The sequence below is a fragment of the Staurois parvus genome, unplaced genomic scaffold, assembly GCF_062004578.1.
Source record: "Staurois parvus isolate SC_StPar_1 unplaced genomic scaffold, SC_StPar_1.0 ptg000904l, whole genome shotgun sequence".
NCBI lineage: Eukaryota > Metazoa > Chordata > Amphibia > Anura > Ranidae > Staurois > Staurois parvus.
In genome coordinates this window covers 124,867-149,047 of record NW_028318700.1, presented here as the reverse complement: position 1 = coordinate 149,047, position 24,181 = coordinate 124,867, and the positions used below count along the sequence as shown (strand labels likewise).

Here is a 24,181-nt window from a genome sequence, read left to right as displayed (position 1 = left end):
CGGATACGGCGAAGGCGGGGCCCGGAGAGAGCGGATACGGCAAAGGCGGGGCACGGAGAGAGCGGATACGGCGAAGGCGGGGCCCGGGGAGAGCGGATACGGCGAAGGCGGGGCCCGGAGAGAGCGGATACGGCAAAGGCGGGGCCCGGGGAGAGCGGATATGGCGAAGGCCGAGTCCAGTGTTTAGTAACACTAATTTGTACACAGCAAAATATTGTTTGTGTGATGCAACATGCTGCAGTGGAAGGACAAAAATGGAGTTGGGGGAGGGGAACCTTCACCCAACGGGGGCCCCAGATTTCAGCCAGATGTGTTCTGGTAATGTGTAAAGCTACATGGGATGCCATTGTGATTGGATCCTCCTGCATGAGAGCGGGCGAGTGGGCACATTGGCAGAATGTAAAGGGTGTGAATGGCCTTCTCAGGGGTGGTGGTCATTAATATAGGAACCCCCATGGTGGGTGACATCTGAAATATCACATTTAGGTGGACTGACCCTTCGCCATAGCCAGGAACATTTATTATAGTATTAGTGATGGAAGAAGTAGGCCCAGAGCACCGTGTGCACAGCATTTCCTAGTCTTAACTCCTCACTTCACACACCAGAATCCTCCATCTACAGAGGAGTCACTGCTACCGGAAGTCTGCAGATCACAAGGAGGCGTGGGCAGCAGGATGTGCTTCATAGAGAGGCTTGGAACGCAAAGCACGCCCACACGGTGATCTATGGAACGCAAAGACAAGGAGGCGTGACACGCTGAGCCGTGGAACGCAACGACTAGATAGGGAGGTGTGCAACGCAAACCACGCCCTCTTACTGAGCTCTGTAACGCAAACACGCCCACAGATCATACAGCGAGGTGTGAACAGCAAGGCACGCCCACAGATCATACAGCGAGGTGTGAACAGCAAGGCACGCCCACAGATCAAACAGGGAGGTGTGAACCGCAAAGCACGCCCACAGATCAAACAGCGAGGTATGAACCGCAAGGCACGCCCCCTCTACAACAAGGCTGTGAAATGCGGGACACGCCTTAGAAAGAGAAGAGAGGCCTGGAACGCATGTCCCGCCCTTGCAAGTGAGGTCACTCACACAGGACACGCCCCCCAATGGGCAGGGAAGGAGGCGGGCGCCCTCTAGCGTGCTGTGCGGGGTGGTAGCACGTGGAGGAAGTTCATTGCTGTAGGTTAGTGATGTATATGTGTGTTGTGTGTATCGGGGTGTACGTCTCCTCCCTGTACCGTCTCCACGTCCCCTGTATATAAATACGCGGTATCGGGGTGTACGTCTCCTCCCTGTACCGTCTCCACGTCCCCTCTATATATATATATATATATATATATATATATATACACGGCTCCAAAAAATGAAAGGAAGACTCTGAAAACCCATCAAATCTGAATGGGGAGGAACCTCCTGCTGGATCTCTATCCTGACATGGACGGGGGATGGGTGAGGAACGTAAGGACGCCCCATCGTTGGATGGAAATGATGGACCTACAGAGGATTGAATTCACAGACACCCTGCAGCAACTCAGCATGGTCCTCAGTAGTCTGTGTGGCCCCCACGTGCTTGTATGCATGCCTGACAACGTCGGGGGAGGGTTCTAATAAGACCACGGATGGTGTCCTGGGGGATTTCCTCCCAGATCTGGACCAGGGCATCACTGAGCTCCTGGACAGTCTGAGGTGCAACCTGGTGGTGTCGGATGGACCAAACATGACATCCCAGAGGGGTTCTATTGGGTTTAGGTCAGGAGAGCGTGGGGGCCATTCAATGGTATCAATTCCCTCATCCTCCAGGAACTGCCTGCATACTCTCCTACATGAGGCCGGGCATTGTCTGCACCAGGAGGAACCCGGGACCCACCGCACCAGGAGGAACCCAGGACCACAGCACCAGGAGGAACCCAGGACCCACTGCACCAGGAGGAACCCAGGACCACTGCACCAGGAGGAACCCGGGACCCACTGCACCAGGAGGAACCCAGGACCACAGCACCAGGAGGAACCCAGGACCACAGCACCAGGAGGAACCCAGGACCACAGCACCAGGAGGAACCCAGGACCCACTGCACCAGGAGGAACCCAGGACCCAGTGCACCAGGAGGAACCCAGGACCCACTGCACCAGGAGGAACCCAGGACCACTGCACCAGGAGGAACCCAGGACCCACTGCACCAGGAGGAACCCAGGACCCACTGCACCAGGAGGAACCCAGGACCCACTGCACCAGGAGGAACCCAGGACCCCCTGCACCAGGAGGAACCCAGGACCCCCTGCACCAGGAGGAACCCAGGACCCCCTGCACCAGGAGGAACCCAGGACCCCCTGCACCAGGAGGAACCCAGGACCCCCTGCACCAGGAGGCACCCAGGACCCACTGCACCAGCGTAGGGTCTGACAATGGGTTCAAGGATTTCATCCCCATACCCAGTGGCAGTCAGGGTGCCATTGTCTAGCCTGTAGAGGTCTGTGTGTCCCTCCATGGAGATCCCTCCCCAGACCATCACTGACCCACCACCAGAACGGTCATGCTGAACCATGTTACAGGCAGCAGAACGTTCTCCACGGCTTCTCCAGACCCCTTCATGTCTGTCACATGTGCTCAGGGTGAACCTGCTCTCGTCTCCCGGAATCTCCTCCGTGCTCTCGTCTCCCGGAATCTCCCCCGTGCTCTCGTCTCCCGGAATCTCCCCCGTGCTCTCGTCTCCCGGAATCTCCCCCGTGCTCTCGTCTCCCGGAATCTCCCCCGTGCTCTCGTCTCCCGGAATCTCCCCCGTGCTCTCGTCTCCCGGAATCTCCTCCGTGCTCTTGTGTCAGGAATGGACTTGCCAGTAATGGTGGGACTCACCTGCCTTGTGGGCTGCAGTACCAGGGCTGGCCAGCGGGTGCTCTCAGCAATCAGAGACTCAACCCTGCAGTCAGCCAAAACACCTGAGGCTGATCACAGGTGTATTTAAGGGATGGCCAGACCTGCAGTCTGCGCCTTGGTGGGTGGTTTTCTATGGGCCCCTGTATCTTGTTACCTGCGTTCCTGGTCCTGTCTGACTGATTCGTTGCTGACCCTGCCTGATCCGGACCTCTGCTGACTTCTCCTGTTTGATCCCTGGCTTGTGACCCCGACCATTCTCTGCCTGACCCCCTGTACCTACCTGCCCGATTGTTATTGACCCGGCCTGCCTGACGACGCTTGCATTGTATATATTGTTATCTGTGGTTGGTTTGGTTCGTTTGCACTGTATTATGTTTTAGTATTGCACTGCGTTTATGTATTGTTAGTATTAATAAATTATATTGTTTATAACATATCTGAGGTCTGCGTTTCCCTGCGTCAGTCACACACCTCTGGTCATACCCTGGAGCCCTGACATTACACCAAGGCCAATCCTGACCAGAAGTGGCTGCACAGGGAAGCCATCTTGGCTTGTTGCTGGGAAGGATGGATCTGGATGAGGTTGTGTATTTATCTCTGCTAGTGTTTGATGACAGGGAGTATGCTTATCAGACTCTGAAGGAGTATCCCCGGGATGAACTGCTAGAATGTATACGGATCGCTCATGTTCTAGTAGATCAGGGCACAGTGTTCTCTGAGGTGCAGCCATTGATTCAGGTTTGTGCTGAGTTGGTTTCATCTGGTACCCCCGAATGCAGGGATGAATTTTTGCCACCATTTAGAGTCCCTGGTATGGTTATTAGAGGATGATGTGGATTACTTCTTGGAGCATTATGCTGCATGTTCACCACAGACACTAAGAGATTGTATAAACGCAGTGCAGTCTTTGACCAGACAGGCTTTGTGTAAGCTGAGCTTTGTTCAACCCATACTGCAGACATGGTCAGACTTGTTGCACCCAGCCTCAGTCAGCTTGCAACGTCATTCCTCTGCTCAAGGCACTCTTCCTGCATCCCCGACAGCACCCCCAGTGACGGCCCAGTATACTCTGCTAACTACCACATACCAGTCCTCTGCTCCCACTCGCTGCACCTATCCTTTCTTTAACCCTGTAAAGAAGTCCTCTGTAGCAACTGCTCCCTCCTCTGTTCCATCCTCCAGCTCTTCTCTGTCCTCAGCTGCTCCATTCGTTTGCAGACCTGCGTTTACTTGCAGTGCTCCAGTAGTTAAAACCAGAAAAAAGCGAAAATTCTTTCCAACCAATACCATCCTGCCAGTATCCAAACCGGTGAGCCTGCCGTCCGAGAACCTGCCTCTCGTGGTTCAGCCTGGTGCCTCAGCACCCGCACTTCAGCCTGATGTCTGTACCCAGCCTGATGTCTGTACCCAGCCTGACGATTCAATGCCTGATGACCCGGTGCCCGCTGTCGATCCAGACGATCCGGTACCTGATGACCCAGTGCCTGCTGTCATGTCTGGTGACCCGATGCCCGCTGTTGAGCCAGACGATCCAGCGCCAGATGACCTGGTGCCTGCTGTTGAGCCAGACGATCCAGTACCTGATGACCCGGTGCCCGCTGTCATGCCTGGTGACCTGATGCCCGCTGTCGAGCCAGACGATCCAATGCCTGATGACCCAGTACCCGCTGTCATGCCTGGTGACCCGATGCCCGCTGTCGAGCCAGACGATCCAATGCCTGATGACCCGATGCCCGCTGTCGAGCCAGACGATCCAATGCCTGATGACCCGATGCCCGCTGTCGAGCCAGACGATCCAATGCCTGATGACCCGGTGCCCGCTGTCGATCCAGACGATCCGGTACCTGATGACCCAGTGCCTGCTGTCATGCCTGGTGACCCGATGCCCGCTGTCGATCCAGATGATCCAATGCCTGATGACCCAGTGCCCGCTGTCATGCCTGGTGACCCGATGCCCGCTGTCGATCCAGACGATCCAATGCCTGATGACCCAGTGCCCGCTGTCATGCCTGGTGACCCGATGCCCGCTGTCGATCCAGACGATCCAATGCCTGATGACCCAGTGCCCGCTGTCATGCCTGGTGATCCGATGCCCGCTGTCGAGCCAGACGATCCAATGCCTGATGACCCAGTGCCCGCTGTCATGCCTGGTGACCCGATGCCCGCTGTCGAGCCAGACGATCCAGAGCCAGATGACCCGATGCCTGCTGTCGAGCCAGACGATCCGGTACCTGATGACCCGGTGCCCGCTGTCGTGCCAATTGACTCGGTGCCCACTGCCTTGCCAGATGACGCGGCGCCCGCTGTCGAGCCAAATGACCTGATGCCTGTGACCCGATGCCCACTATCGTGCCTGATGACTTGGTGCCCACCGCCCCTCCTGGGGGCCCGGCGCCCGCCGCTCCGCCTGGGGGCCCTGCGCCTGCCGCCCCGCCTGGGGGCCCTGCGCCTGCCGCCCCGCCTGGGGGCCCTGCCGCCCCGCCTGGGGGCCCTGCACCTGCCGCCCCGCCTGGGGGCCCTGCGCCTGCCGCCCCGCCTGGGGGCCCTGCGCCTGCCGCCCCGCCTGGGGGCCCTGCCGCCCCGCCTGGGGGCCTTGCACCTGCCGCCCCGCCTGGGGGCCCTGCGCCTGCCACTCCTCCTGGGGGCCCTGTGCCTCTGCCCGGAGTCCAGCCCGATGTGCCTCTGCCCGGAGTCCAGCCCGATGTGCCTCTGCCCGGAGTCCAGCCCGATGTGCCAGTCTTTGATATCCCGCCAGTTACCAGACCCGGGTGGTGGAACATTTTGCCCAGCTAGGACTGTTTGGAGTGTCCTGAGGCCGCTCCTTGAGGGGGGGGTACTGTCAGGAATGGACTTGCCAGTAATGGTGGGACTCGCCTGCCTTGTGGGCTGCAGTACCAGGGCTGGCCAGCGGGTGCTCTCAGCAATCAGAGACTCAACCCTGCAGTCAGCCAAAACACCTGAGGCTGATCACAGGTGTATTTAAGGGATGGCCAGACCTGCAGTCTGCGCCTTGGTGGGTGGTTTTCTATGGGCCCCTGTATCTTGTTACCTGCGTTCCTGGTCCTGTCTGACTGATTCGTTGCTGACCCTGCCTGATCCGGACCTCTGCTGACTTCTCCTGTTTGATCCCTGGCTTGTGACCCCGACCATTCTCTGCCTGACCCCCTGTACCTACCTGCCCGTTAGTTGCTGTACCCGGCTCGTGACCTGACTACTCTCTGCCTGCTCCTCCTGTTCCTGCTCCTGTTCCTACCTGCCCGATTGTTATTGACCCGGCCTGCCTGACGACGCTTGCATTGTATGTATTGTTATCTGTGGTTGGTTGGTTTGTTTGCACTGTATTATGTTTAGTATTGCACTGCGTTTATGTATTGTTAGTATTAATAAATTATATTGTTTATAACATATCTGAAGCCTGCGTTTCCCTGCGTCAGTTCACATACCTCTGGTCATACCCGGAGCCCTGACATCTTGTCTCCTGGAATCTCCTCCGTGCTCTAGTCTCCCGGAATCTCCTCCGTGCTCTAGTCTCCCGGAATCTCCTCCGTGCTCTAGTCTCCCGGAATCTCCTCCGTGCTCTAGTCTCCCGGAATCTCCTCCGCGCTCTCGTCTCCCGGAATCTCCTCCGCGCTCTCGTCTCCCGGAATCTCCTCCGCGCTCTCGTCTCCCGGAATCTCCTCCGCGCTCTCGTCTCCCGGAATCTCCTCCGCGCTCTCGTCTCCCGGAATCTCCGCCGCGCTCTGGTCTCCCGGAATCTCCTCCGCGCTCTGGTCTCCCGGAATCTCCTCCGCGCTCTGGTCTCCCGGAATCTCCTCCGCGCTCTGGTCTCCCGGAATCTCCTCCGCGCTCTGGTCTCCCGGAATCTCCTCCGTGCTCTTGAGACTGTGCTGGGAGACACAGCACACCTTCTGGCAATGGGAGGTATTGATGTGCCATCCTGGAGGAGTTGGACTGCCTGTACAACCTCTGTAGGGTCCAGGTATGGCCTCATGCTACCAGCAGTGACACTGACCCGAGCCAAATGCAGAACGAGGGAAAACAGTCAGAAAAGGTGAGGAGGGGAAAAAATGTCAGTGGCCTCCATCTGTTAACCCATTCCTGTTTTGGGGGTGGTCTCATTGTTGCCCATCTAGTGCCCCTGTTGTTAGTTTCATAAACACCAAAGCAGCTGAAACTGATGTACAACCCCCTCCGCTACTTACCTGACCAGATCCATATCCCAGGAGGGTCATGGACTTGATGCCGGACTTCCTTTCATTTTGTGAGCCGTGTACATTGTATGTCCCCTCCCCATGTGTGACTGGCTTACCTCTGTATCTACAGACCAGGAGCAGGTGAGGATTTACAGTAAAGGTTAGAGCTGACCTCTGATTGGCTGCTTTGGACAGTGCCATGCTGATTCTCACAGTATCCTTCTGCGTCCTTCCCTTGTAGGACAGAGCTATGTACCATCCCCCAGCGGAGGCCATATTGCGTCAGGTGACCGCGATCCGCCATGTCTGGGTGTGCGCTGGCCCTGGTCAGGCGGACAAGGAGGACATCTCGGGCTTCTCTACTGCTGCAGTGCAGGAGGCTGGCAGCCGGAGGGCGTACAAGCGATGATCTTCTGGATCTGTGTCGTGGAAGGGGCTTCCTATTAGGAGAGGAGATGAGTCCGGCCTCTGTTCTAGGGGGACGTCATAGTCTGGGGCCCCTGGGAGCCCAAATGAAAAGGAACTTGGTGAAGGAATGGTGGGACGCCATGTTGCTGCATCAGGAGCAGGTTCTGCCCATTGACTCTTTGTGTCACCTACCTGGGGCATCCAACTCTTCACCCAGACCACCGCTGAAGACCCTCCCCCAGTGGCATCTGGACCGCCTCCAAAACCAAGGCCCAACCCAGGAGGAGCTGGAAACGATGGCCACCCTTCGCCAAGATCTCCTATATGGTAACGACACAAATGACCCCATTGTGGGAGGGGCAGAGACACAAACTACTGGTGGAAATCTCCCCATTGTGGGAGGGGAAGAGACACAAACTACTGCAGGGAAATCTCCCCATTGTGGGAGGGGCAGAGACACAAACTACTGCAGGGAAATCTCCCCATTGTGGGAGGGGCAGAGACACAAACTACTGCAGGGAAATCTCCCCATTGTGAGAGGGGCAGAGACACAAACTACATGGAGGGAAATCTCCCCATTGTGGGAGGGGCAGAGACACAAACTACTGCAGGAAATCTCCCCATTGTGGGAGGGGCAGATACAAACTACACAGGAAATCTCCCCATTGTGGGAGGGGCAGAGACACAAACTACTGGGGGAAATTTCCCCATTGTGGGAGGGGCAGAGACACAAACTACTGCAGAAAATCTCCCCATTGTGGGAGGGGCAGAGACACAAACTACTGCAGGAAATCTCCCCATTGTGGGAGGGGCAGAGGCACAAACGACAGGAAATTCTCCCCATTGTGGGAGGGGCAGAGGCACAAACGACACAGGAAATTCTCCCCATTGTGGGAGGGGCAGAGACACAGACTACTGCAGGAAATCTCCCCATTGTGGGAGGGGCAGAGACACAGACTACTGCAGGAAATCTCCCCATTGTGGGAGGGGCAGAGAATTTTGATGTTGTAAATTGTGTTTCCAATTCCTAGGTGCTCTGTATTGTTACCCGTCTTGTTTGGAGCTCCTGAACAGAAAGCTGCCGTTTGGTATAGCAGAGGTGGGGAGATGTTTTCAGCCAATCACAGGCGAGGAGAACCCCGACACCTGCAGGTCAGCCATCTTGTAAGGGTCATAGTAATATGGGGGTGGGGAGTGGAAGGCATTTTCCATTTGTCTTTCTCAAGTCTGACATTCAGTCCCGCAGTGCAGATGTAGTGACTGTCCGCAGTGACCCGGGGAAGGAGATTGGAGGTCACATGACTCTCAGGTCGCAGATTTACTCAACCGGTGCAAAATGTGAAAATCAAGAGACAGAATCCCGCTGACAGCGATGGTTTTTGGCAGACAGGAGAGGGCGGGGGTGGGGCTAAAGTCCAGGAATAGGATGATATTTATGGGGCCATTACCTCCCGATAATCGATGGATTTTCTTTCCCTCTGCAGGGTGTCGGAGAGGACGGCGGCGTCTCTGGTCTGGTTCAGCTCAGCCAAGACTTGCGCTCAGTGGCGGGACTTCTGGCTGCGGCAGCGGCTGCTGTGGTGGAGGAAGGTGAGTGACGCTGCGACTTTCCACGAGCCGCCATGAAATTGGGGGATATTTGTAAGATATTATCTTTATTTCCCTCTGTGGTTGCATGCCTGGATGGCGCCATTTTATCGCCCCTCCCCCTCTGTGTCCAGTTTGCTCAGGTGCCATCCAGATTCAGCAGCGGTGACCACCAAGACGAAGAAGGAAGGAAACTGACCATCATACAGTATGACTTCCCCTGGGGCAAGGAGCCAATCGAACGCCTTGGCAGCATGGATGACTCCGCCCTCACCCAGATGCATCATGTGCCCGCCGCTCCTCTTCACGTATGTTACACCGACCTTCATACAGTTCCTGCACACGCAATCCTTCACAGTCATTTTCAGTCCCTTGAAACTTGCAGCCATCGTTACAATCTCCTCTGGTGATCCTGCCTTAAAAGTCCTTTTTAGGCACTTCCTGTTATAGGGTGACAACGCTGTCCTTGGATCCCAGTCCTGCTCCTGTGTTGTCATACTAGCTTTTCAACACACAGGACACAGGCAAGGTCTACTGCTGTCACTATCAGGGAACCGGCCCCCAAAAAATGGCGTGCTGTCATAGCTGGAGGGCATGTAGAGTGGAAGTGGCTGCAAAGAGGCTGCAGGAGAGCAGCAGCACCGAGATAAACGGTAAAAAATTTAATTTTGTAGAAAAACTGCCAATGGTTTATAATACACAGTAACCTGAGCAGCAGTATGATTAGGACGGCTTGGTGGTTAGCACTTCTGCCTTGCAGCACTGGTATCCTCCATTCAAATCCTGCTCATGGCATTGAACACAGCAAACTAAATGCACCCACTTAGGGGCTACATCTACGTAACCTGGAAGTCTGTAATCCCTTGTATGCATGAGTAATTGTGTCCCTCTAGTGCACATGCGTGGTTATTGAGTCCCACTAGTGCACATGTGTAATTGTTGTGTCCTTCTAGTGCATATTCCTGGTTATTGACTCCCTCTAGTGCACATGAGTAATTGTGTCCTTCTAGTGCACATGCGTGGTTATTGAGTCTCTCTAGTGCGCATGAGTAATTTTTGCATGTGCACACAGGTGCTGTGACCCTTTAGTGTGCATGTAGTTATTGTGTCCCTCTGGTGCACATGTGCGGTTATTGTGTCCCTCTGGTGCACATGTGCGGTTATTGTGTCCCTCTGGTGCACATGTGCGGTTATTGTGTCCCTCTGGTGCACATGTGCGGTTATTGTGTCCCTCTGGTGCACAAGTGCGGGTATTGTGTCCCTCTGGCGCCCATGTGCGGTCACTGTGTCCCTCTGGTGCACATGTGTGGTTATTGTGTCCCTCTGGTGCACATGTGCGGTCATTGTGTCCCTCTGGTGCACATGTGCGGTCATTGTGTCCCTCTGGTGCACATGTGCGGTCATTGTGTCCCTCTGGTGCACATGTGCGGTCATTGTGTCCCTCTGGTGCACATGTGCGGTCATTGTGTCCCTCTGGTGCACATGTGCGGTCATTGTGTCCCTCTGGTGCACATGTGCGGTCATTGTGTCCCTCTGGTGCACATGTGCGGTCATTGTGTCCCTCTGGTGCACATGTGCGGTTATTGTGTCCCTCTGGTGCACATGTGCGGTTATTGTGTCCCTCTGGTGCACATGTGCGGTCATTGTGTCCCTCTGGTGCACGTGTGCCGTCACTGTGGCCATCTAGTGTACATGTGAAGTAATGACACGGGTCCCGTTTGGGGCGTGGTCTCAAGGTTGCCATTCGATGATCTCCTCCGATGTCTGTCCGCAGGGCCGGGACGGCAGGAAGTCGGTCCTTCCACACGTGGTCTGGGTGAGCAGCGAGGTAGAGCGAGGTCTTCTGGCCTATCTGTCTGACTCCCTGCAGGTGACGGAGAACACAGCTCCGCGGGGGAAGGAGCAGAGGCGGGCGGTGAGCGATCCCTCAGTGATCCCACGTCACAACATTGTATCTTTTTATTTCTGTTCCTTTATTTCCGTCCTTCTTGTCTTTTTAGGTCCTGAAGATTCACCCATCGCTGGCCCCCATCAAGGTGGCCGTAGACATGGGGAAAGGGCCGGCCGTGGACCTGCGACTGGTCTGTACACAATGCATATATATTGGGGTGGGGGTGTATGGACTGTATGTGGACTGTAGAGGGTGCTCTTCTGCGGATGGTGATTGGCTGAAATGTAGCATGTGACTGACCACGCTGGTCTCTGTCTCCTAGGTGTGTCAGGGTCTGTGTAGTGAGCTCCAGGGAAGGGGAATCTCCATCTGGCCGGGGTACCTGGAAACGTTACAAACTCCTATGGAGCAGCTGTTCACCAGGTGAGTGATGGGTAACCGCGTGATAGGTGCCACCTTGGTCGGGGGTTGCAGGCGCATTTCATACAGGCTCCACCCCTTTTGTCATCAAAACTAAAAATGATGGGCAGCATTGTGCCTAGTGCTTAGCAGCAATGGGGGTGTTCGGTTGGAATCCTGGCAGGACACTATCTGCATGGAGTTTGCATGTTCCTCTTGTGCTTACATGGGTTTTCCTCCGACACGCCAAAGACACGCTGGGAGTCTTATTGGCTGCTGTCTAAATTGGCCCTAGTATGGGACCTCCATGAGCTCAGGGTGCTTAACGCCTCAACGCCGAGCGGCCACATATTTGCATGCAATTAGAAAATACATATGTGCAGAGAGCGCTCCCTGCATGCTCCCAGCACGTGTCACTGACTCATGAAGAGGTCCTGATCTCCCTTTTTGATTGGGACCTTTTCTGATCATGTGATTCACTGTCACGGCGGTCACATGACCCTAAAACCCCGCCCACCTCCCATCTTCTGAAACTCTTAAAGGGCTGGGAGGCACCGGCAAAAAGTGGTTAATCAATGCCTGCAATTCAAGAGGTCCATCAATAAACCGTTCGTTGCACGAATGTCAGGAGCGTTCGTTCAAGATGAATGACAATGTCCCCGTAATTTAGCCAAGAGATTAATGCCTGCATCGTCAGCTCCATCTAGTGGCCAAAATGCGGTATTGTTTTCTGAAATACCTCAGTGAGAAACCTATACTGCATTATGGCCACTAGATGGAGCTGAAGATGCAGGCATTCATCTATTGGAATGAATACGGGACATTTGAGTCAATGTTCCTGACAACCGCGCAATGAATGTTTTGTACAACGACCCTCATGTGTCAGTCCGCGCAAAGTGTTGTTCTACTGGTAGGTGGTGTCTGGTGTTACCCCCCCCCCCCCACGTCTTCCACTCTGTAACTGCCCACTTTGGGGTGTTCTCCATAATATGACTCTTAAAGGAATCATCCAGCAGCACATACACACTTGTGGCCGATTTTATGTCCCCCTTACCTGATACAACCTAAGGGTTCCTGTATTTTCATGCTGCCATTTCATATACAGATCTGTAGATTCTCCCTCTGATTGGTCATCTGTACAGGAAACAGGATATGTAGCAGCACCCATGACTGCTGAGATAAAATCAATTGGGTGGATGTGGTGCTGAGCAGCAGAGCTCGGTCTGTAGGTGTGGGATAGTTGTGGCTGCAGTCCTAGTGTTGGCTCTGAGCCGCCCGCGTCCTCTTCCCCTTCCAGGTACGATGAGATGGGCGTCCTGTTCACCGCGCTGGTCAGTGACGTCACGCTGCAGAGCGGGCTGCTTCATCTGCGCAGCAGAGACACCACCATCAGGGAGACCATGCACATCTCCAAGCTGAGTGCCTTTCTGATGCAGCACTTGACCGCCGCCGCAAAACTCTGACCTAATAAAACTGGATTTATTTATTCGTTTTTTTGGCATTTTTGTTCAATTGGTGAATTGTTGTTTTTGTGAGTGCGAATGAAGTGGGGTGGGGGCTTGGGGCCCCCCACATACTCACTCTGCTCATACTCAATGTCCAACCAAGGGGCACCCCCAATATCCATCCACTCAGCTAATACACAATGTCTGACTGAAGGGGCCCCCAATGTCCATCCACTGAGCTAATACACAATGTCTGACTAAGGGGGCCCCCAATATCCATCCACTCAGCTAATACACAATGTCTGACTAAGGGGGCCCCCAATATCCATCCACTCAGCTAATACACAATGTGTGATTGAGGGGCCCCCATATCTATCCACTCTGCTAATACACAATGTCTGACTGAGGGGGCCCCGGATATCCATCCACTCCTCTAATACACAATGTCTGACTGAGGAGCCCCCCATATCCATCCACTCCTCTAATACACAATGTCTGACTGAGGGGGCCCCTAATATCCATCCACTCAGCTAGTATACAATGTCTGACTGAGGGGGCCCGCATATCTATCCACTCAGTATACGACTAAGGTGGCCCCCCAGTATCCATCCACTCAGCTAGTATACAATGTCTGACTAAGGTGGCCCCCAATATCCACTCAGTATACAATGACTAAGGGGGCCCCCAATATCCATCCACTCAGCTAGTATACAATGTCTGACTGAGGGGGCCCGCATATCTATCCACTCAGTATACGACTAAGGGGGCCCCCAAAATCCATCCACTCAGCTAGTATACAATGTCTGAGTAAGGGGGGCCCCCAATATCCACTCAGTATACAATGACTAAGGGGGCCCCCAATATCCATCCACTCAGCTAGTATACAATGTCTGACTAAGGGGGCCCCCAATATTCATCCACTCAGCTAGTATACAATGTCTGAGTAAGGGGGGCCCCCAATATCCACTCAGTATACAATGACTAAGGGGGCCCCCAATATCCATCCACTCAGCTAGTATACAATGTCTGACTAAGGGGGCCCCCATATCCATCCACTCGGCTAGTATACAATGACTAAAGGGGGGCTCCCAATATCCACTCAGTATGCAGTGACTAAGGGGGCCCCCCAATATCCATCCACGCAGCTAGTATACAATGTCTGATTAAGGGGGCCCCCCAATATCCATCCACGCAGCTAGTATACAATGTCTGAGTAAGGGGGCCCCCCAATATCAATCCACGCAGCTAGTATACAATGTCTGAGTAAAGGGGCCCCCCAATATCCATCCACGCAGCTAGTATACAATGTCTGAGTAAGGGGGCCCCCCAATATCCATCCATGCAGCTGTCTGAGTAAGGGGGCCCCCAATATCTATCCACGCAGCTAGTATACAATTTCTGAGTAAGGGGGCCCCCCAATATCCATCCATGCAGCTAGTGTACAACGTCTGAGTAAGGGGGCCCCCCAATATCCATCCACGCAGCTAGTATACAATGTCTGAGTAAGGGGGCCCCCCAATATCTATCCATGCAGCTAGTATATAACGTCTGAGTAAGGGGGCCCCCAATATCCATCCACGCAGCTAGTATACAATGTCTGAGTAAGGGGGCCCCCCAATATCCATCCACGCAGCTAGTATACAATGTCTGAGTAAGGGGGCCCCCCAATATCCATCCATGCAGCTAGTATATAACGTCTGAGTAAGGGGGCCCCCCAATATCCATCCATGCAGCTAGTATACAATGTCTGAGTAAGGGGGCCCCCCAATATCCATCCATGCAGCTAGTATACAACGTCTGATTAAGGGGGCCCCCAATATCCATTCATCTAATGGATAGAGACAGCTGTACCAGGAACTGGCAGTCTTCAATAACGTGTGTGAGAGCTCACAGACCATGGACCGAGCAGGTCTACGTGTTCTGGTGACAGCAAACCCCCGGAGAGGGGGGGTTCTGAACTGCCATACTTGGCCAAAACTGCCCTCCCACCTCAGGGTAGGTGGTAGCATGAAAACCTGACTCCTGCAGGAAGCGGGCTCGGAGGGGGCTTTGGAGGGATCTGTAAGAATGGCCAAAAGAACCTTTCTAGGAAACTTCATTTATATCCAGTAACTTGGTAACATTTTTACAAAATTGCTTCTACAGTTCTTGTCCAATGGGGATGAGGGGGGGAGGGGCATTCTCCATTGCACAACTGTCTTCCTTCTAGTCCAGATCCTCACCGGCTGTTACGGTTGCTGTTGAACCTAGAAGCAACCAATGAAAAGCTGAGTTATTACCAAGGAACCATCACACAATGCTCAATGTCCCCGCCCCTGAGGAGTTCTGGCAGCTCACAAAAGACATGAGGATTTGCTGGCCCATCCCCAGCTTGACACAGAGTGACACCCATTCATGACCCATTCTGACCTCCTTCTGAAAATGCCATGTACCTGGCTAGCTAGCTTTTTTAGCTGGAGAGGTCCGCACTGGAATCCTCCATATGTCTTGTGGTCCAGAGAGAACTGAAATTAAAATGAAGGTATTCCCACCCATCTGCCATGGAGGAGATCCCTTGGTTCTGGGAGTCACGTGGCTTGCCGCAGCTGTGTGGTGGGCACTGATGGCAGGTCCCAAGTGCGGGTACCACAGCCACAAGGAAAATGCATGGTCCTTATATGTGATCTAATGCCTCCTTGATGAATGAATCTACCCTCAACATTACACAAGGCTAATGGACTGAAGGTGATAGAGGTGAACATGGGGCAGATGGATGACAATGATTGGCTGAAGCCTTCATCAGGGCATAAGAAACCAATTCAGCCCTGATCTGCCCCTTCCACAATCCAGGAACCCTCCCCCACCAGTGCCTGTCATGTGACCACCAGAAAGGATTGGCAGGGCAAAGATGGCCAGTGGGTGGCTGGGCCTGAGTCTGATCCGCCTTTTAACAAGTCATGTGACCAAATTCCAGGAGAATTCTGGGATTGCAATGGAAAGGTAAGCTGTTTGTCTCCAGTAGCTTCTCTAGGGGAATGATTTCTCTAAAACAAGGCTTCAAGAGAATGACAGGTCCACTTTAATGCTACCTTCTTTGTGATGACTGACCCACATTAATGCCCTCTCTATGTGATGACAGGTCCACTTTAACACCCCCATGTGTAGTGACAGGTTAATGTCTACTATGTTTGACTCCCTCTGTGATGTGATGACAGGTCCACTTTAAGTCCCCTCTGTATGATGACAGGTCCACTTTAAGGCCCCTTTATGTGATGATAAGTTCACTTTAAGGCCCCTCTATGTGATGACGGGTCCACTGTAAGGCCCCTCTATGTGATGACAGGTCCACTTTAACACCCCTATGTGTAGTGACAGGTTAATGTCTACTATGTTTGACTCCCTCTGTGATGTGATGACAGGTCCTCTTTATTGCCCCTCTATGTGATGACAGGGCCTCTTTATTGCCCCCGTATGATGACAGGTCCTCTTTGTTGCCCCCCCTGTATGATGACAGGTCCTCTTTATTGCCCCCCCCTGTATGATGACAGGTCCTCTTATTGCCCCCCCCCTGTATGATGACAGGTCCTCTTTATTGCCCCCCCGTATGATGTCAGGTCCTCTTTATTGCCCCCCCCCGTATGATGACAGGTCCTCTTTATTGCCCCCCCCCCGTATGATGACCGGTCCTCTTTATTGCCCCCCCTGTATGATGACATGTCCTCTTTATTGCCCCCCTCCCCCCAGTATGATGACAGGTCCTCTTTATTGCCCCCCTGTATGATGACAGGTCCTCTTTATTACCCCCCTGTATGATGACAGGTCCTCTTTATTGCCCCCCTGTATGATGACAGGTCCTCTTTATTGCCCCCCAGTATGATGACAGGTCCTCTTTATTGCCCCCCGTATGATGACAGGTCCTCTTTATTGCCCCCCAGTATGATGACAGGTCCTCTTTATTGCCCCCCAGTATGATGACAGGTCCTCTTTATTGCCCCGCCATATGATGACAGGTCCTCTTTATTGCCCCCTGTATGATGACAGGTCCTCTTTATTGCCCCCCTGTATGATGACAGGTCCTCTTTATTGCCCCCCGTATGATGACAGGTCCTCTTTATTGCCCCCCGTATGATGACAGGTCCTCTTTATTGCCCCCCTGTATGATGAGAGGTCCTCTTTATTGCCCCGCCGTATGATGACAGGTCCTCTTTATTGCCCCCCTGTATGATGACAGGTCCTCTTTATTGCCCCGCCATATGATGACAGGTCCTCTTTATTGCCCCCCTGTATGATGACAGGTCCTCTTTATTGCCCCGCCATATGATGACAGGTCCTCTTTATTGCCCCCCCTGTATGATGACAGGTCCTCTTTATTGCCCCTGTGTGCTCTGACAATACATTGTAGGGGGTACCGAGGATAACGTGATTTCCCGGATAATTGATACTTTGTATTCCATTGTATATGGGGGGCGGAGGGGAGGAGTCAGTGGGGACCCACCTGTAGGCGGGTGTCTGTGATGATGGAGTATTCCGCCGTCTCCTCGGCCCACTTCATGTCTGGTGGAAGAAGAGCGATTAGAATGTGGACAGTCCTGCTATCTGATGTCATAGAGACGTCCCAACCCCCCCAAACAGGACTGGCCCCCAGTATGCCTGCAGTGGTGAGGAACTACTAATCCCAGCATGCCCTGTTACATTTGCTGAGTTCCTCACCAACTTATCCAGTCCAATGGTAGATGAACTACAAGTTCCAGCATTCCCTGCAGTGAGGACTTACCTCTGCTGCCTTCTGTCAGGATCACTGTACTGTACTGCACCTCCTCCTCCTCCTCCTCCTCCTCCTCCTCCTCCCTCCGTCTTCCTGAAAATAAGGAACAGATCCAGATGTCAGATTCCGCCACCTGACAACCCAGAGTAAAGGGGTCAGGAGTAGGTAACCCAGAGTACAGGGGTCAGGAGTAGGTAACCCAGATTACAGGGTCAGGAGTAGATGTCACAGAGTACGGGGTCAGGAGTAGGTAACCCAGAGTACGGGGTCAGGAGTAGGTAACCCAGATTACAGGGGTCAGGAGTAGGTAACCCAGAGTACGGGGTCAGGAGTAGGTAACCCAGATTACAGGGTCAGGAGTAGGTAACCCAGATTACAGGGTCAGGAGTAGGTAACCCAGAGTACAGGGTCAGGAGTAGGTAACCCAGATTACAGGGCCAGGAGTAGGTATCCCAGAGTACAGGGGTCTGGAGTAGGTGTCCCAGAGTACAGGGGTCTGGAGTAGGTGTCCCAGAGTACAGGGGTCTGGAGTAGGTGTCCCAGAGTACGGGGTCAGGAGTAGATGTCCCAGAGTACGGGGTCAGGAGTAGGTGTCCCAGAGTACGGGGTCAGGAGTAGGTAACCCAGAGTACGGGGTCAGGAGTAGGTGTCCCAGAGTACGGGGTCAGGAGTAGATGTCCCAGAGTACAGGGGTCAGGAGTAAGTGGGCAAGAGTACAGGGGTCACGAGTAGGTAACCCAGAGTACAGAGGTCAGGAGTAGGTATCCCAGATTACAGGGTCAGGAGTAGGAATCCCAGAGTACAGGGGTCAGGCGTAGGAATCCCAGAGTACAGGGGTCAGGCGTAGGAATCCCAGAGTACAGGGGTCAGGCGTAGGAATCGCAGAGTACAGGGGTCAGGCGTAGGAATCGCAGAGTACAGAGGTCAGGAGTGAGTAAAGCAGAGTACAGAGGTCAGGCGTAGGAATCGCAGAGTACAGGGGTCAGGCGTAGGAATCGCAGAGTACAGGGGTCAGGCGTAGGAATCGCAGAGTACAGGGGTCAGGCGTAGGAATCGCAGAGTACAGAGGTCAGGAGTGAGTAAAGCAGAGTACAGAGGTCAGGCGTAGGAATCGCAGAGTACAGAGGTCAGGCGTAGGAATCGCAGAGTACAGGGGTCAGGAGTAGGAATCGCAGAGTACAGAGGTCAGGCGTAGGAATCGCAGAGTACAGGGGTCAGGCGTAGGAATCGCAGAGTACAGGGGTCAGGAGTAGGAATCCCAGAGTACAGAGGTCAGGCGTAGGAATCGCAGAGTACAGGGGTCAGGCGTAGGAATCGCAGAGTACAGGGGTCAGGCGTAGGAATCGCAGAGTACAGAGGTCGGGAGTGAGTAAAGCAGAGTACAGGGGTCAGGAGTGAGTAACTATTTACCCCTGCACTCTGTATCACCTAATAGTGACCTCTGTACTCTGGTAAAGGGGTCAGTATTAAGTGATGAGCCAATAGCGAGTGACCGAGAATGCAGAGTAAGTGACGCAGAGCGCAGGGGTCAGTGGTAATACAAAGTGCAGGAGTTAAAAATATGTAATTTAGAGAGCAAGGGTCAGTAGTATATGATGCAGTACTGGGACAAAGTGGGGGGGCTGGAGGGGCACCTGCCAGAGGCACAGTTTTGTATCAAGGATGGGGGGCTGGACGTGAGTATGGCGGGTGTATGAAGGGACGGGTGTATGGCCGGTGTAGGAAGGGACGTGTGTAGGAAGGGACGGTTGTATGACGGGTGTAGGAAGGGACGGGTGTATGGCGGGTGTAGGAAGGGACGGGAGTATGGCGGGTGTAGGAAGGGACGGGAGTATGGCGGGTGTAGGAAGGGACGGGAGTATGGCGGGTGTAGGAAGGGACGGGAGTATGGCGGGTGTAGGAAGGGACGGGTGTATGGCGGGTGTAGGAAGGGACGGGTGTATGGCGGGTGTAGGAAGGGACGGGAGTATGGCGGGTGTATGAAGGGACGGGAGTATGGCGGGTGTATGAAGGGACGGGTGTATGGCGGGTGTAGGAAGGGAAGGGTGTAGGAAGGGATGGGTGTATGGCGGGTGTAGGAAGGGACGGGTGTAGGAAGGGACGGGTGTATGGTGGGTGTAGGAAGGGACGGGTGTATGGTGGGTGTAGGAAGGGACGGGTGTATGATGGGTGTATGGCAAAACCTAAAAGAAAACACAACAATGTCAAATACAAAATGTAGAGTCAAAAACACAGAGAGCAACTCTTTCCCAAACGTGGTCTTTAGGGGTCACTGTCGCCCCATTTGCTTAGTAACTAAGAGAAGATTGGACCCTCCAGTGGCAGACTAGAGGAAGTCTTGGTACCTGTCTCCCTGGCTGATACATTCTGGTAGGTGGTGTCCTCCTGGATCGCCTCGTCTTCTGTAGAGAGGAAACAAATGTCAGCCCCAAGAAGACTGCAATACAATCAGGAAATATTCCAAGTAAATATCAGACAGAAGTGTAACGATCAAATCAATCAATAAAGTTCAAACTGTGTATTCCACCGCCGCGTCCGAGCTAATCACTGCGCAAATATACGGATCCCCGGCACCTGACACCCTAAATGACGATATCTGTCTTGTCAGCACAGAATATCACAGAATAGGAGGGATGCCTGTTGCATTATGGGAGCTGAGACTTCAGAATAGGAAAGAGCAGCAGGGTCACCCTGTGGGGGGTCTGCTGCTCCTCCTCCCTCCTGAGATATATGCTCTGGTGAATACACTGCGTGTTTATTTAAAAAATACTCTGTGTGTGTATGCATGTATGTACGTGTGTATGTATGTACGTGTGTGTGCATGTATGTACATGTGTGTGTATGTATGTGTATGTGTGTGTATATATATATATGTTTTTTCCAGCGTCAGTGTCCATCTGACCTCCTCCAACAGCCCAATGTACTCACTTGCAGCAGGTTTGGAGATCCTCCAGAACATAAAGGCCACTATTATTATACCCAGGACGAGGAGCGGTATGATCCAGGCCAAGTGCACCCATCCCCCACCTGACTCACCTGGGCATAGAAGGACAAAGACAACGATCATTATTATTATACAGGATTTCTGAGCTCCAACAGTTTGCTCAGCGCTTTACAACATGAGCACAGACAGTACACAGTTCCAATACAGGAGGAAACAGAGGGCCCCTCTCATTACACAACTAACAATTCTACTCAGTCCTAGGACAAGCAGAGGTTGGTAGAGGGATGTTGCAGCCAGAGGTGGGACAAAGTGGGGGGCTGGAGGGGCACCTGCCAGAGGCACAGTTATCTATCAAGGACGGGGGTGCTGGACGCCGGTCTCTTCTCCAGCTTTCTGAATGATAGCAGAGATGCAGAGGCATATTTTCTTTCCAGTGACACCATTGGCAGAAGTTGTTGGTTTCCATCCTGTGACACCACCAGTGCTGGGGCATTTCTTTCCTCATTACTGTTAGCGCCACATTTTACTGTGGACAGAATTTGCAGCGCTATAGAACACATTACAGACGTTCTGAAACAAACCGCCACTATTAGCCCCGCCCAGTTTGACATTTTCTCGCAGGGTACTGGTTCACCTTGCCCCGGCACTGGCTGCAGTCCTCCAAACTTCAGCTAGGAAGTAAAGTGCCCCTGTGCACAGATTATACACATTCAAGTATTTATATCTACCAAAAACAACATTTGAAAACAAACCCTCCGTCATCTCTGTAACTATAGGCACTGTGGAGAAATTCATCTTCACGTTTCACAATAAAGGCACTAAAACCTCAACTCTTTTCCTATGGCTTTCTAATGACTTTCTATCGTCCAGAATCAGCCCTCTAATGTAAACGCACAGCGGGTGTTTCTAAGCTGTTGGAATGCATCCCAAAGAGTCCCAGTTTTAGTGCCTTTAATGAGATCTTTGAGGATGAATTATTCCAGAGCGCCTGCAGCTGGAGAGGTCAGCAATGGCTTGTTTTAAATCTTTTTTTTTTTTTCTTGGCCCAGGTGAACTTTACTTATCAGGACATAGTCACCTTTAGTAGAACAAGTTAAAGTGACATTATAAAATATGAGTTTGCCCTCACCGGTGGGTCCAGGTCCATGGGCTGTGTGCTCTGCGGAGATGGAGAAGTAGTTATCACCCCATGATAAATAGATGCACCCCTCACCCTGAGAGAATGTCTCCTCCATGTTCCTCACCTTGCAGCAGAAATGTGAAATCCTTGCTGTACAGCCCATGGGTGGCGCTATTGTTGACTTTACACTTGTAGGGCCCGAGGCTGGTGTGGTTATAGATGGTGACATTGAATGTGGCTTCCACCTCCTCCGACACGGTCATTCTGCCTCTGCTTGACCTATTCCGAAACAGCATGAAGGTGACGGGGAGCGACGCATTCTTAAAGAGGCAGTGGATGGTCGCGGTGCTTCCCAGCGTTACATTCGGGAATCCAGAAAACAGCTCTGGGTTTGACAGTGATCCTACAATGAACATTAACTGGAATAAAGATCCTGCAGTAGTTTGTGTCTCTGCCCCTCCCACAATGGGGAGATTTCCTGCAGTAGTTTGTGTCTCTGCCCCTCCCACAATAGGGAGATTTCCTGCAGTAGTCTGTGTCTCTGCCCCTCCCACAATGGGGAGATTTCCTGCAGTAGTCTGTGTCTCTGCCCCTCCCACAATGGGGAGATTTCCTGCAGTAGTCGGTGTCTCTGCCCCTCCCACAACGGGGAAATTTCCTGCAGTAGTCTGTGTCTCTGCCCCTCCCACAATGGGGAGATTTCCTGCAGTAGTCAGTGTCTCTGCCCCTCCCACAATGGGGAAATTTTCTGCAGTAGTTTGTGTCTCTGCCCCTCCCACAATGGGGAGATTTCCTGCAGTAGATTGTGTCTCTGCCCCTCCCACATTGAGGAGATTTCCAAGCAGTAGTTTGTGTCTCTGCCCCTCCCACATTGGGGAGATTTCCTGCAGTAGTCTGTCTCTGCCCCTCCCACAATGGGGAGATTTCCTGCAGTAGTTTGTGTGTCGGCCCCTCCCACAATGGGCAGATTTCCTGCAGTAGTTTGTGTCTCTGCCCCTCCCACAATGGGGAGATTTCCTGCATTAGTTGGTGTCTCTGCCCCTCCCACAATGGGGAGATTTCCCTGCAGCAGTTGGTGTCTCTGCCCCTCCCACAATGGGGAGATTTCCCTGAAGTAGTTTGTGTCTCTGCCCCTCCCACAATGGGGAGATTCCCTGCACTAGTTTGTGTCTCTGCCCCTCCCACAATGGGGAGATTCCCTGCACTAGTTTGTGTCTCTGCCCCTCCCACAATGGGGAGATTTCCCTGCAGTAGTTGGTGTCTCTGCCCCTCCCACAATGGGGAGATTTCACACCATCTTTGTTCAGGCATCATCCAGGGCAAACTTGTACTTCCTAGACTGATATGTTGGTTCACAGATGACACAATCATGTAAATCCTGGTACCTGAGCAGTCCTTGGCTGTGTTCACAAATGTTTGACACAGATCAGACCCTGCTGCAGCCTCCCACCTTGTTATTTGCTACAAAGTCACAATGTACAGTCTGATCACTGGGGGAGGGGAGACTGAGGAAATGCTCCCCCCTGCCTGCAGCAGACTGATGACATCATCTCGGTCTAGGCACAGTCACTGACTATCCATACAGATTTGCACACTTACTGACAGGTCCACTTTATAAAGTCCATATGAAAGGGGAACTTACTTGAGGCATTGTGGGCACCTCTGATTCCTGGACCTGTGGAGAAGAATCAGTAAAGACGTTAGAATCTATGATTGGCAATTATTTCTTCCTATGTCCAGCCCTGGCAGCCCAGAGTCCCCCATGTCCAGCACCAATTGGGATTATTGGGGTTATGAAGAGGCTCCGGGCCGCTGGTGGAAGTTGTTCAATTTTGCTAAATTTTGGAAGATCTCCCTACAAGCTGATCCTTCACTTGTATAGAGGAGAAGGAAGAATCCAAAAACTCCTCCAACCCTCTACCAGTGATGGTGAGAATGGTGGGGAGGCCATGGGGAGGTCTCCTGCCCATTGTTCCTCTGAAGAAAGCCTTCATGGCCAGTCTAAGTTGGATGTTCTCCTTGTGCCCAGCCTCCTCCAGATCCAGATTCCTCCATACGGTACGGACTTACCCGGCACGTTCAGGAGACACAATGCGGCCAACAATAAGACTTCCATTCTTCCCCGACACAAAACACAGAAAGAGGAAGAAGGTGGTCAGAAACGGAAGCACCAACCTCTACTCTACACTTCTGCAGAAATCATTTCCAGATACAAAGCTTCCCGCTGTGACCAGCATGGTGACTACTGAGGTTCCATCCAAGACCTCACCCTGACCACTCCCTGTCCTTCCCTCAATGCGTTCCGTATGAGGGGGGTATCGCCTTAAACTGCAGCAGCTGTGCACAGTAACCAATCAGGTGTGAACTTCAGATTATTCAGGAAGGTGTCAAAAATGAAAGCTGGATTAGTTATCATACACAACTGCTCCAGATCCCGACTCAGCAAATTCCCCCCAATATATAGTCATCACCACCATAGGCCAGCACACAACCATTTCCTGCGGTAGTTTGTGTCTCTGCCCCTCCCACAATGGGAAGATTTCCTGCGGTAGTTTGTGTCTCTGCCCCTCCCAA

The 24,181-nt window shown here is 53.0% G+C and overlaps 2 protein-coding genes across 6 annotated transcripts; one reads left to right on the top strand and one right to left on the bottom strand.

Moving 5' to 3' along the window:
* The first annotated feature begins 1,037 nt into the window (after nt 1–1,037).
* On the top strand, nt 1,038–12,840 carry POLG2 (DNA polymerase gamma 2, accessory subunit). 3 transcript variants are annotated; one of them, XM_089656430.1, is made up of 9 exons: nt 1,038–1,187; nt 7,311–7,804; nt 8,509–8,629; nt 8,962–9,067; nt 9,199–9,372; nt 10,839–10,979; nt 11,065–11,145; nt 11,278–11,378; nt 12,652–12,840. In XM_089656430.1, the coding sequence occupies exons 2-9, from the start codon at nt 7,372–7,374 to the stop codon at nt 12,815–12,817; spliced, it is 1,323 nt and encodes a 440-aa protein (XP_089512556.1). In that variant the 5' UTR covers nt 1,038–1,187; nt 7,311–7,371; the 3' UTR covers nt 12,818–12,840. The 3 variants fall into 3 exon arrangements, with proteins under 3 accessions (XP_089512556.1, XP_089512558.1, XP_089512557.1); XM_089656432.1 differs by having other exon boundaries at nt 1,110–1,183; XM_089656431.1 differs by lacking the exon at nt 1,038–1,187 and adding an exon at nt 6,868–7,210.
* A 2,041-nt stretch (nt 12,841–14,881) lies between these two features.
* MILR1 (mast cell immunoglobulin like receptor 1) lies at nt 14,882–23,744 on the bottom strand. 3 transcript variants are annotated; one of them, XM_089656423.1, is made up of 9 exons: nt 23,678–23,744; nt 23,250–23,282; nt 21,732–22,010; nt 21,617–21,646; nt 20,472–20,579; nt 19,889–19,945; nt 17,553–17,636; nt 17,274–17,332; nt 14,882–15,045 (listed from the first exon to the last, which is right to left on the bottom strand). In XM_089656423.1, the coding sequence occupies exons 1-9, from the start codon at nt 23,721–23,723 to the stop codon at nt 15,028–15,030; spliced, it is 714 nt and encodes a 237-aa protein (XP_089512549.1). In that variant the 5' UTR covers nt 23,724–23,744; the 3' UTR covers nt 14,882–15,027. The 3 variants fall into 3 exon arrangements, with proteins under 3 accessions (XP_089512549.1, XP_089512551.1, XP_089512550.1); XM_089656425.1 differs by lacking the exon at nt 17,274–17,332; XM_089656424.1 differs by lacking the exon at nt 21,617–21,646.
* Nucleotides 23,745–24,181: the final 437 nt, after the last annotated feature.

What these genes read in the sequence shown, in the direction of transcription:
- MILR1 (XM_089656423.1), bottom strand. Translation starts at nt 23,723, where the DNA reads ATGGAAGTCTTATTGTTGGCCGCATTGTGTCTCCTGAACGTGCCGG. An exon ending in AGGTGCCCACAATGCCTCAA is followed by an intron (nt 22,011 to 23,249) that starts GTAAGTTCCCCT and finishes TGTTCATTGTAG; the next exon opens with GATCACTGTCAAACCCAGAG. An exon ending in TTTCACATTTCTGCTGCAAG is followed by an intron (nt 21,647 to 21,731) that starts GTGAGGAACATG and finishes CCATCTCCGCAG; the next exon opens with AGCACACAGCCCATGGACCT.
- POLG2 (XM_089656430.1), top strand. Translation starts at nt 7,372, where the DNA reads ATGTCTGGGTGTGCGCTGGCCCTGGTCAGGCGGACAAGGAGGACATCT. An exon ending in TCGCCAAGATCTCCTATATG is followed by an intron (nt 7,805 to 8,508) that starts GTAACGACACAA and finishes TCCAATTCCTAG; the next exon opens with GTGCTCTGTATTGTTACCCG. An exon ending in GGCTGCTGTGGTGGAGGAAG is followed by an intron (nt 9,068 to 9,198) that starts GTGAGTGACGCT and finishes CTCTGTGTCCAG; the next exon opens with TTTGCTCAGGTGCCATCCAG.